The sequence below is a fragment of the Aedes albopictus genome, chromosome 3 (genome assembly GCF_035046485.1).
Source record: "Aedes albopictus strain Foshan chromosome 3, AalbF5, whole genome shotgun sequence".
Classification (NCBI taxonomy): Eukaryota; Metazoa; Arthropoda; class Insecta; order Diptera; family Culicidae; genus Aedes; species Aedes albopictus.
In genome coordinates, this window is record NC_085138.1 from 244224216 (window position 1) to 244237808 (window position 13593).

Genomic DNA, 13593 nt, shown 5'->3' on the forward strand with positions numbered 1-13593 from the left:
GTAAATATTTTGGACAGTTTTGGTCTCTTCTTCAAGAAGGGTTTCCGTCACTAGAATTGTCTGAATCTTAGTCGCATTTAGCTCAATTGGGAATGTTTTGATGACAATTTGGGATTCAACAGGCTTAATATATCAATATATAGAACACAGTTACCAAAACATAAAATAAGTTTCCTTTCAAGGGGTTTTCATTGTTTTCAGAAAGATTAATTTTGAAAACTAAACCTCAACTCAAGTGCAACCATTTCGGAGAATTGGATCATGTGCTTTTTTGAATCATCAAGTGAAAGCTCATCAGTTCTCTTCTAAAATAACAACTTTCGTTTTTTTTGGAAACACATCAATATATTCTTTAGTTGTGGATAATTCGAAAAAGGCATGGTTTAATATTGTGAACTATCAAATAACATCTGATTTAAAAAAATAAACCAACTCGAATACAAGTTTGAAAATTTAATATTTATTGCACATTTCCCACCCCACTGGACCCCTTTCGCAGTTAGCATTTCAAAATGAATAAGTCCGCAGAAAACACCGCCATGATTCGATGCGAATTCGCAGTTTTATACTTATGACACACATGTGATACAAGAATCACTGTACTGTGCTCTTGAAATGAGTGCCATACTGAAAATTCTCTCAGTTCAAGTCAGTCTTGTTAAAAATTTCTTGACACTGCGTACCGTTGTACAGGAATCACACTCGTATCACATGTCTGTCCGGGGTATTATCCACGATCCTGCACTTATTATACAGGGTGTCTACTCATAAGACAATATAAAATTCCCTGAGTTTTCCAGGTTTTTCCAGAGGGGATTTTCAAAATATAAAATTAATAAAAAAAAAACACCTCAAATTTTAGTAAAATTTGAATAGGTACTTTTAAAAACTACACAGATACTGTCACGGGGTCTCTACTGGGATTTTTTTTCACAGGTTTCCCCATGTTTCTTGCTGGATTGCTTCCGAAGAACGTTCAGGAACATATGCAAAGTTACTTCAGAAATTACTCTTTTAAAGGATTTTCCGGTCAGCTTTCTAACTGTTTCTCTCGGGATTTTTGTGAGGTTCTTGCAGTAGTTTTTCCCGGGATTTCTTCTAGAGAGTTTTCTGATGTTTTTCTTGTGGAATTCCGCCCGCAGTTCATCCTAGAATTTCATTTAGATGTTTTAGGGTTCCTGCTTGAATTTCCTCAATATTTCCTGTCGGCATTACTCCCAGAATTTATTTTCCGAGATATACCAGTTTTTCTAAGGATTTCTCCCAAATTACCTCTCGAGTTTTTCCAATAGATCTTTGCGAGGTTTCTCGCAAGATTTCACCTGGATTCCTACTTATATTTGTACGGGAATATCTTACAAATAAATTTGTAAGTTATTTTGGAAGACATTCTAGTCTAATCTAGTCTAGATTGTCTTCTAAAATAACTTACAAAATTATTTGTAAGATATTCCCGGAGAAATAGAAGACATTCCGAGAAAAACTACCGGAAAAATCGCTGCAAGAACTCTTGGAGCCATTATGAAAGAAATCTCTAAAACGAGCATTTTGGAACAATTTCCGGTAGAGATTTGGAGAAAATCTCTGGGAATAAGTTCGATAAAATCTGTAAAAAATAATCCTATGTGGAAATGCGGTTAACAACTACGAGGAAAAGCCTTGAAAAGCTCCGAAAGAAATCACGCGAAGAACTCCATGAGAAATATCATCAAGAGCTCCTGCAGAAATGTCAAAGAGTACTAAACTAATTATAAGAGAGTTCAGGATAATTTCTGAAAAACTCTGTGAGACTTCCCAGGGCCAACACTGGAATGAGTCTACTGTGAGGAGTACCGGGAGATACTCCGAGAGAAATCTCAAGTGAAACTTTAAAAAACTTCTGCAGAAATTCAGGGCCAGAAATCTCATGGATTTTTTTTTTGAGAGAGTTGCAAGAGAAACTTCGGAAGAAATCTCAGGATGAACTTCTAGAGAAAATTTGTAGAAATCCCAGCAATAACCCCTGCAGCAACTCTAGCAGAAATTTCGCGGAGATGTTCTGGAGAATTCTCATGACAAACACTGGAAGAAACCGCAGAAAATCTTCAAGAAGAATTCCGAGAGAAACTTTAGGAGAAATTCTGAGAAAACACCTGCGATATATCTTGAGAGAAATGCTTGTGAAGATCTAGGAATTAATCAAAGAAGAAATCTCGCGAAAAAATATCTTTGGAAAAAACTTAAGGGAAAATCTAGGGATGGCACTAGTTTTGTCAAGCCGAAATATCTCAAAAAAGCCGAAAAAAAAAAACGAAAAAACCGGTTAAACTCACAAAACTTTTGCTTGGCTTGGCTAAACTAGCGTCGTCCAACCTCCAAAAAAAAACCCCTCTTAGGGAAAATGCTACGAGGAACTCTGGGAGTAATACCGAAAAAAAAACCTCTAGAAGAAATTCTGGAAGAAAAAATCTGTAGGATCTCCGTGAAAAACTCCAGCAGAAATCGGTAGGAATTCAGGAATCTCGGAAGGTTCTCAAGGACGAATCCAGGAAAGAACTGTTCGAATCTTGGAAAACTGACTGTAGGAATCCGGAAGGAATTTAAAAAAAAAAGAAAAACGGCATGGAAAAATACGGAAGGAATCCTGTACGAGGTGGTTCCAGAAAGAAACCCCAACGGAAGTTCTGAAAAAAAAAAATATTTGTAACAGTATTTCTAGATTACTACCAGGTTCATTCAATGAAGTAAACTCTATTCATCCTACTTCTGTGTAAATCTACAAGGAGTAAAGCTCACTATATGTTATTGATATTAGCCAATGTTTTATTTTTATCGATGTAAATTTTCCCTGAGTATTCCAGGTTTTTCCCTCTTGAATAAAATTCCCTGAGGATTCCCGGTTTTCCAGGTTTTTCCAGGTAGTAGACATCATGTTATACAAATGATGCTTGTTGATGATCACAAGTTTGCAACAATATGTGTCAAGAAATACGAAACTTGTCTGTCCTTGATATGTCTCAGGTGTGAATTCAAGACGCATTTTTTTTCTTAAAGCTTTCATATATTTCAAGATATAGGAAACTCTGAAAGTATTTTGATTTTACCAGAGTTTTTTTAAGCTTCCTGTATTCTGAGATTTTCTGATAGAAATTTAAACAAAATTTTAGATTTTAAAATATTATTTCAGATTCCTTATGTATTTCCTCCTTTTTTGATTCTACAAATAACTCGTTATTCGAAGTTGATATCCAAGATGACATTTTACGTCTTCTTAGTTAGTGAAGTTGCAGAAATTTGTCACTCTACCTGAAAGGTTTTTGTTTTATTATTTGGCATATTTATTACGGAAGTATCTAATTTTCGGTAAAGTTTCAATCTTCGTGGAACTTTTGCAGTTTCTGTGAGCAAAACCAAGACGACTTACAAAGCTGAATTCTCAAAAAATATGATTCTGAATGTTATTTATTCACGATTTAAATTTTAAGCTGAAAGTTTAATGAAAATGTAATTAAATTTGTTGGTATGTAAAAACATTTTCAAAAAATTCCAAAAAATACAGTGTGGAAGAGCGAGAAGCTACATTTAATCGAGATGTTAATTTTACTTGAGCATCCCTATTCTAATCTAAAAACATTTACCACTCTCCAACCGGTTCGCTCTTCTACCTATATACCTGCAGCTGGCGATCGTGTCGCCAGCTGTGTATCTAATACATAAGCGATCAGCAGAGTAGGTAGAAGTAGGCAAAATCAGCTGTTTTGAGATTAGTCTAAATAAACCGCCGCGGAGGAAGCATCTCCTCTTTTCGTTGTAAATAAATTAGTTCTGGTGTTCGCGTAATAAAAAGTGTTTCCGTCAGTAATTAATGAACCCTTTTAACAAGTGTCCGAAAGTGAACCGCGGCGGGCGCGAACATTTTGGTCCTTCGAGCCGGATCGAAAAGGACACTTGAGTGCGGTTCCGTGTTAGGAACCCGGCAATCCCCAGTGCGGTGGGCGGTGCAGTGAAAACGGACAAAGACTAACAGTGCGCGAAAGCCGTCGGCAATTAATTTGCACGGCTCGGAAGATTGCGGAGGGCAGTTTCCCGCAGGTATAAGTGCTTCCGAAGAATAAAAGTCTGGCAAGTGCCAGTGAAAGTTTCCGGCGCCATCGCTGCGCGGTACGTGGTGCAATAAGCAGCCAGTGAACTGCGGCGCCATCGCGAAGAAGAGTGCATCTAGAAGGAGGACATCTTGAGGGACGGACAACAGGACGAAACCAAGGCGCTTTCGTCGGAGCGAAGGAGCCCAGTGGAGAACGGACATCTTCAATTGGGAAGTATTCTGTGCATGTTGGGTGGAAATTGCATGTGGCTTTGGAGGCAATAAATGATTAAAGTGCATGAGAGTTGCTACTTATTTTGGAGCATAGCCCTGTGGTGTCCGCTAGTACTTTTTTGTCTCGGTGTTCGCTGGATTTGTTGGCTTGTTTGGTCCACTCTGGTCGTTATCCCTTCGCTGCTGTCTACTTGTCGTCGAGCAGTCAAACTGTCTCTCGAGGTCGCGAATTTGTGGAACGTCGAGTCGATCGCGAGTGTTTTGGTGCAAGTGAAAGTGCTGTGCAGTGTGTGATTTTGATTGATTGCGCTTTTCGTAGTTAATCACAGTGCAGTGCTGTGTTCAAATAGTTATCAATGGCCGATCTACGCGCCCTTGGTAAGAGTGAACGACGAGTGTTGAATACGTTGGAAGGATTGGAGAATTTTGCACGGAGATACGACCCCACCCAGGACGAACCTCAAATATCAGTGCGCCTGGACTCCCTGGAGGCAATCTGTAAGGAGTTCTACGCGATTCGGGAACGGATTGAGCTACTAACGGACGAAACCGCTGAAGATGAGGACGACAAGGATGTACGATTGCGCGAAAAGGCCAACCTGGCGGCACTTACCGAGTTCGAGGAGCGGTATTTTCGCTTGAAGGCCAGTCTCACATCGAAGCGAGCTCCCCCACCACCAATCGCGACGACGTCAGGAATCGGTCAACCTGGTGACCGGTCAGAATCCTCTTTTTCAAAGGTGAAGCTACCAGAGATTCGCCTTCCGTCGTTTGGTGGGAGGATTAAGGAGTGGGTCCCGTTTCGAGACAGCTTTTGCAGCCTGATCCATGAGAACAAGCAGCTCAACGACATGGACAGGTTCAGCTACTTGAAGTCAGCTCTTTCCGGAGAAGCGTTGCAGGAGATCGAGTCTGTGGAGCTTTCAGCTGCAAACTACAGCGTGGCTTGGAAGGCGCTGGAATCTCGCTACGAGAATAAGAAGCTCATAGTGAAGGCCCACCTCGATGCTCTGTTCGCCGTGGAAGGCATGAAACGCGAGAGTTACGATGGCTTGAGCAACCTCATCAGCGGGTTCGAGAAAAACCTCCAGATGCTGCAGAAGATTGGAGAAGACACCGCTGCGTGGAGCACAATTCTGGCGTACATGGTGTATTCCCGGCTGGATCCTGCCACGCTACGGCAGTGGGAAACGCATCACAATTCTAAGGACGTGCCAACGTACCAGAACATGCTCGCTTACCTACGCAGCCATTGCGCAGTACTGCAATCTGTCGCTCCCGTGAGTTCGAAGCCGAGCAGCTCCGACTATCGCTCATCGAAGCCATCCGTGTGCCATACCACCATCAAACCGTCGAGGAAGTGCCCATTCTGTGGAGATTCGTGGCATCCCGCTTTCGTCTGTGGAAAGTTCCAGCGGTTACAAGTTGCGGAGCGGCTAGAAGTTGTTTCCAAAGCAAAGCTGTGCCGGAACTGTCTCAGCCTTGGCCATTGGGCCCGATACTGCGACAAGGGAACCTGCCGTCACTGCCAGCAGAAGCACCACACTCTTCTGCATGGAGCACCAATCCGATCCTCCGTTCCACAATCGCAGTCAAACCCTCCGACACAAACCAGACAACAGCCACAATCCTCGCAACCAAGACCGAACCCGAGACCACAGACATCAAACGCTAGCAACACTACACCCAGCAACTCTCAACGACCTAGCACTCAGTCACCAGCCATCAACACTGCCACATCCACCACTCAAACACACATTGCACTCCCAGTTACTCCCACACACAACATTCTGCTCTCCACCGCCCTTGTGAGGGTCCAGGATCGTCACGGCAATACTATGCTAGCACGAGCCCTGCTGGATTCGTGTTCCCAGCACTGCCTGATGACGAAAGAGTTCTCCAGCAGAATGAACTTCCACGCGTCGCCGTCACTGCTCTCCGTTCAAGGGATTGGTTCGTCGATCAGCACGTCGACGAAACTCGTCAGCGCTGTAGTTCGGCCAAGGTTGGAGGACATGTCGGCTTTCTCGCAAGAGATGCATTTCAACGTTCTCCCGCGGCTGACTGTTTCGCTACCGACAGCCAGTTGTAGCATCAGCGGATGGAACCTTCCCGAAGCAGCCTTCCTCGCCGATCCGCGTTTCCACGAGCCAGGACCGGTAGACATCATAATCGGAGCAGAGTATTACATGGACCTGCTTCGAAGCGAGCGACACAAGGCGACTGAAGATGGACCTACGCTACAGAATACTGAGTTTGGCTGGATCGTCTCCGGCAAGATACCCGATCACCCTGTCGGTGGATCGCCATCCTTGACTTTCGTCTGCTCCACGAACGATCTTCAAGACCAGCTCACGAAGTTCTGGGACCTAGAAACCTGTCGAAGTCACAGTACGCAGTCACTGGAAGAGTCAGCTTGCGAGGCGTATTTCAACCGGACAACCGTACGAGACGAGGCTGGCAGATTCATTGTGACCCTGCCGAAGAAGGAGAGTGTAATCAGTCGGCTAGGTTATTCCGAGACAACAGCGATCAAGCGACTGATGGGAATGGAAAGACGATTCGCAGCTAATCCCGAGCTGAAAGCGAAGTACGCCGAGTTCATTCGCGAATACCTCGAGCTAGGGCACATGAAGGAAGTGGAAGGCTATGCTGAAGAAGTCAGGAGGTACTTTCTGCCGCACCACGCAGTTCTGAAACCGGACAGTACGACCACAAAACTGCGAGTGGTTTTTGATGCTTCGTGCCAGACGTCGACCGGTGTTTCCTTGAACGATGCGTTGATGGTTGGTCCCGTCGTGCAGGACGACCTATCCAGCATCTGTCTACGGTTCCGAACACACCGCATAGCCGTGAACGCCGACATTGCCAAGATGTACCGTATGATCCGAGTCCAGCCCCAAGATTACCCGTTGCAGAGCATCAAGTGGCGGAACGATCCAAGTGAACCGCTTCGAACGTACGAGTTGACTACTGTCACGTACGGCACCTCGTCCGCTCCATACCTGGCTACAAAATGCCTACAGCGTCTCGCTGAAGACGGAAAGGCGTCACACCCCGTAGCGTCTGAAGTCATCGAGAAAGACTTCTACGTGGACGACATGCTCACAGGAGTTGACACAGTTGACGAAGGTCGGCAGCTGGTGAAGGAAGTCATCGAGCTGTCGGATTCAGCGGGTTTCACGTTACGAAAATGGAATTCCAACAGCGCGGAGCTTCTCGAAGTCGTCCCGGAGAACTTGCGAGATGAACGTTCCATCCTCGCACTAGATTCCGCCGAAACAGCGATAAAAACCCTCGGTTTAGCGTGGGAACCAGCTACAGATGTCTTCCGTTTTACCTTCCCCTTGTTCAACTGGACTGCGATGATCACGAAGCGCATTGTAGTCTCCGACGTTTCGCGCCTGTTCGATCCGCTAGGTCTGGTCGGACCTGTCATCATTCAGGCCAAGATTTTCATCCAGGAGCTGTGGAAGCAGAGTTGCGGCTGGGATGACCCTCTGAGTCCCGAGTTACAGGAGCAATGGCAGGAGTACAGGCGCAATCTAGCTGGATTGGAAAACCTAACCGTTCCCCGCTGGGTAGGAACCGGCGGTCATGCTACTGCCATCGAGCTACATGGCTTCTGTGATGCGTCAAACAAGGCGTATGGTGCTTGCTTCTACGTGCGAACCATCTCCGAAACGGGGGAGGTGTGTGTGAGGTTGCTGACGGCGAAGTCACGAGTCGCCCCACTCGTCAACCTGAAAAGGGGGAACAAGCGTCTCTCGACCCCACGGTTGGAGTTGTCGTCTGCGTTGCTGCTAGCCCACCTCTTCGAAAAGGTCGTGAGCAGCCTTGGCATGCGTGCAAGGTGCTTCTTCTGGACGGACTCAACCATCGTCAAGTGTTGGCTATCGTCGTCGCCGTCAAGATGGAAGCAGTTCGTCGCAAATAGGGTTTCGGAGATTCAGCACATAACGAAGGACGGTGTCTGGAATCACGTTGCTGGACTGCAGAATCCGGCGGATATTATTTCCCGCGGAATGGCTCCCGCACAGTTGCAGTACGAATCGCTCTGGTTCAGTGGGCCGTATTGGCTGAGGTTGGACGAGCGCAACTGGCCATCAGCCCCACCGATCAGCGAAGACGATTTCGATCCGGTGGATCTCGAAGTCAAGAGCGTCTCTGCAGCACTTCCGGTAATCCAACCAAGCGACATGTTCAGCCTCCGCTCATCGTTCAGCGATCTCCAGCGCATCACTGCCTGGATGTTACGATTCCGCTACAATACGCAATCGGTCAACCGAAGTACGCGACGACAAGGACCCCTCACGAAACTAGAACTTGAAGAAGCGACGAAGGTGTTGGTTCGCCTCTGTCAGCAAGAAAGCTTTCCGCAGGAGTTGGCAGACCTGACGAGCGGCAGAGAAGTTAGAGAATCGTCGAAGATCCTAGCTCTAAACCCGCAACTCGAAGACGGAATACTGTGCGTCGGCGGCCGGCTTCGTCACGCGTCAATCACGAACCGCCGCAAGCATCCGTACATCCTCGATCATCGACATCCGTTCGCTTACATCGTCGTCGCGCACTACCATCGAAAGTTGCTGCATGGCGGACAACAACTGATCATTTCGACCGTCCGAGAACGTTTCTGGCCGACAAGCGTCCGGAATCTCGTGCGGAAGGTGCTTCACGAGTGCGTGCCCTGTTTTCGAGTCAGACCCAAGATCCAGGATCAGCTCATGGCTGACCTTCCACCGGAAAGAGTCACTCCTTGTCCACCGTTTCAGCGCGTAGGAGTCGATTACTGCGGCCCGTTTCAAGTCGCTTACCCGCACCGACGTTCTCGGCCAGTGAAGATCTTCGTTGCCGTCTACATCTGCCTCGTTACCAAGGCTGTACACTTGGAGCTAGCGGCAGACTTGTCCGCTCAAGGTTTCATTGCTACCTTGAAGCGCTTCTCCTCCCGGCGTGGTAAGCCGGAGATAATCATGTGCGATAATGGCAGAAACTTCGTTGGAGCGAGACGTCAACTAGACGAACTTCGTCGGCTGTTCATCAATCAGCAGTTTCAGTCGGACGTAGTCAGGGAAGCGAACGAGGAGCAGATAGAATTCCGCTTCATCCCAGCGTGGTCGCCAAACTTCGGCGGACTGTGGGAGTCAGCAGTCAAATCGTTCAAGATGCTGTTCAAACGGACGATCGGCACGCACACGCTCCTGTACGACGAGATGGCAACGGTATTAGCCCAGGCGGAAGCAGTTTTGAATTCCAGGCCGCTGACGCCGCTTAGTAATGACCCGGACGATTTCGAAGCGTTAACTCCCGGGCATTTCCTGATCCAGCGTCCCCTCACGGCCATTCCGGAACCAGATCTGGATGGAATTCCCGAGAATCGGTTGTCAGCCTTCCAGAAGGCTCAACGGTACACCCAGCAGTTGTGGAAAAATTGGTCCAAGCTGTACCTGTCGGACCTCCACAACCGGACGAAATGGACTATACGTCGGAACAACGTTGCAGTAGGGACCATGGTGGTTCTGAAGGATGAAGAACGACCGCCTCTGAAATGGCAGCTCGGCCGGGTGACAGAGGTTCACGCTGGCGCAGACGGGAATGTGCGGGTCGTAACAGTCAAGACCAAGGACGGCAGCTACCGCAGAGCAGTGTCTAAAATCTGCATTCTGCCCATCCGTGACAATTTTGCATCGTCGAACGGGGAGAACTAATTCTCCTCCATCGGCGGAGGTCGAATCCATCGGCCTCCGCACACCAGTTAAGTAGTTTATATATTGTATTTTTCGAAAAAAGTAACCCGCTCATTTTTCCCAGTCACGATCGCCCCTGGCTCCGGTCATCCGGAGCAGTCTCCGACCAAGATTCCAATCGAGCCCGTCAAGCGTACCCCTGTCATTCGAGGTCTGTATAGTTTCGGTGGTGGTCAGATGTTGCATGGAATGAAGTTCGTCCAGCATGAATGCTTCAGCGGCGTCAAACGCCAGCGCTCCGGCGCCCCGTTAGTCCCGTATTTTATTTGGTACCACCCTTGACTATTTTGAGGTAACCTGCAACCGCATCTGGTAGAGGGCAGAAGTGCATATTTTGCCCTTGGCGTGCTACAAGTGGTCGTCATCTAGCTTGGCCAGTGAGATCGACGCTCGCAGTACGTAGCTTCGTCAAATCAGTAGCAGCCCGTAGGTAATCCCCAGAAGTCATCGTAGCTGAGCAGTGAGAGGGATTCCGATGCCACCCGGCGTCCGCGGAGGCCATGTTGGCCTCCGTTCCAGGCAAGTCCTTTTTTTTTATTCGATTATAAAGGTAAAAAAGCACCCTCTCATCTGTTTCAGCAATAGCGATCATGCAACATCACCACCGAACTACGTTAACCGAGCAGCCGAAGTTCCGATGGCAACCCGCCATCCCAGCACGACAATCCGTCGTTGCAGTTCCGCAATCACCAGTTCCGACGGCAGTCCCGTCCCCGTGCGACAATCCGTCGCTACAGATCAACAGTAATCAGTTCCGACGGTACACTACCGTCCCAGCACGACAACCCGTCGTTGCAGTTTCGCAGTCATCAGTTCCGACGGCACACGACCGTCCCAGCGCGACTACGTCGTAGCAGTTTTAGAGCCCAGTCCAATGCCCAGCACCATTCCATCCAGCAGCGTAGTACCAACCCAGAACCAACGACGTGTCTATCCAGTACGAGAGTGAGAGGGACATCGGTACCATCCGGTACCCGCGGAGGCCCGTAGGCCTCCGTTCCAGGGAAGTCTTTTTGTAATGTGATTATCAAGATGAAAAAGCACCCTCTCATCTCTTACAGCATTATATTTCACCTATCTCCAACAACGACAAGTACAAGTTCCGACGGGATCCTTTCATTCCTGCATTCTTGCATTCCGTTTCGACGACATCCCACCGTCCCAACGCGACAATCCGTCGCCGTAGTTGTTTAGCAGCCATTCGTACCACCAACATCCCACCGTCCAGGGCGAGATTCCGTCGTCGCAATCCAGCCATGATCCAGTCCAGTCAGTACTCCCACGGTCACCACCGGCAAACGGCCATCAGAACGAAAATAGAAGCAGAGCCTGAAAGAAAGAATCATTCGTTCATCGGTCAACTAGTCCAGCAGAACCGATCATCCCGATGTGGAAGGGATCCATCTGTGCCACCCGGCGCACACGGAGGCCAAGTTGGCCTCCGTTCCAGGCAAGTCGATTCATATTTTGATTAAAAAGGTAAAAAAGCACCCTTTTATTTATTTCAGCGACTTGACCTGAGGCCAGAAGCACAATTCCCGGTCCGTTCGGCGAAGTTTACGGGTGCTTACGTAAAACCTACTTACCCGATGCACACTCCAATGAAGGATCCGTCCAACGTCGTCGTCGACAAAACCCAATCAGTCCTCCACGGCCGTGACATCAGCGGCAGCAGCAGCAACATCAATACCAGCATCAGCACGACCATTCGTCCCGTCCCGTTTCGGTAGAGAAATGTGCGTCCTTTACCAGTGGAAATTGATTCACTTTGTGCAACAATAACGGTGTACAAGACACCGCGAGCAACTCCGGCCGGGTGCAGCAAAATTATTCACAGAACCAAACAGTAGATCAGCTGATAAATTAGGTCAAGGTTCGATGTGGATTACCAGAGAAAACTAAATGTAGGTCAGTAGTGCAAATTGGTAAACATCAGCAGCAGATACAATGAGTCGAAGAGCACAATAGAGAACACAGTATATAGTAGTAGAAACCCCGTAGCAAAACAAACACAAAATTGTAAATAACGTGAGCAAGAACAGGATAGCTGATTGAGATCATAGATCCCAAGGCGGCCGGCATATGGAAGAGCGAGAAGCTACATTTAATCGAGATGTTAATTTTACTTGAGCATCCCTATTCTAATCTAAAAACATTTACCACTCTCCAACCGGTTCGCTCTTCTACCTATATACCTGCAGCTGGCGATCGTGTCGCCAGCTGTGTATCTAATACATAAGCGATCAGCAGAGTAGGTAGAAGTAGGCAAAATCAGCTGTTTTGAGATTAGTCTAAATAAACCGCCGCGGAGGAAGCATCTCCTCTTTTCGTTGTAAATAAATTAGTTCTGGTGTTCGCGTAATAAAAAGTGTTTCCGTCAGTAATTAATGAACCCTTTTAACAAGTGTCCGAAAGTGAACCGCGGCGGGCGCGAACACAGTGAAAATAAAAACCTGAAAAAGCTGACTTACTTAATTTTAGTTTAAATGCTTTTTTATGGTTTATGGAATGAAATGTATATAATTGATTGTCAATTCAGTATTGCTGTTTATTATGAGTAAAAATGTAATTCATACGATTTACAATTTTCGTAAAATTGAGACAACATCCTGCAGATCACTATAAATATCCCATAGGTACCTTTGCAAAAAAAATGTGCCATATCACCCCATGCCTGCGAAGTGTGGCACCCCTACTAAATGTTAAATAAAAATTTGTAGCATAAAAATCGAAACAGATAAAAATTACAACCATTCCAATCAACCGGAAATGGCAAAGTTTGGAATGTTATTGCTTCGGATCCGCTTCTCTAGCTAGGATGCCTCTGATTCGTTTTGTTCCAATCCAATACAATGTATAGGTGGTGCCACGACCAAAATCTCGGCGAGCAATAGCGCAGAATGAGACATTAAATTTATGGAAATTGCGAAAGAAAACATTTTCATTCTTCACTTTTGAATGCATAGCTAAAAAGGATGAAATTGAATTCGGAAATCGACATACGGGATGTGTACTGCGAAATGTCTAACGAAAACCGTTCGACTGCCTGCCTGACAAAGAAAGTTTGAAGGAATATAATAAAAATCGAAGATAGGTACTTTGAAAGATTCCTCACGATTTTACACGCTTGAGTAATGTATGCAACAAATTAGAGGGGTGATCGTTTGTCTGGAATCAGTTTTCAAACTTTGTGGTTCTACTTCATGACATTTTCGCACCCTCTTTCTATTCGGGGAGATGGTAAGGTCGATACACGTACCACATTTTTTTCTTCCCCTCTTCGGTTTTTACGATGGGGGATATTTCCGACATTTCAAGTTCGCCAAATAAATACCTTGAAGCAGCATGACGTGTCACAGTGTCACAGGTGTTTATAGCCACGTGCTGCCACGGTGAAGCAACCGAAGAAAAGCTCCACCCTATTTGCGAAAATGAAGTTTTTACTGTGGTAGCCGGAGGATGCCTGCTGCTTACGCCCTCGCTTCGTTTCATCGAATGGAATGATATTTGATGTGCAATAGAGATAAAATAACCAATCCATCGAGCAAA

At 46.6% G+C, this 13593-nt stretch overlaps 1 protein-coding gene across 1 annotated transcript; it reads left to right on the forward strand.

Moving 5' to 3' along the window:
* Positions 1 to 4653: 4653 nt before the first annotated feature.
* On the forward strand, positions 4654 to 11034 carry LOC134290672 (uncharacterized). The gene is made up of 3 exons (XM_062857849.1): positions 4654 to 9970; positions 10109 to 10292; positions 10671 to 11034. The coding sequence occupies exons 1-3, from the start codon at positions 4654 to 4656 to the stop codon at positions 11032 to 11034; spliced, it is 5865 nt and encodes a 1954-aa protein (XP_062713833.1).
* The last annotated feature ends 2559 nt before the right edge of the window (positions 11035 to 13593 follow it).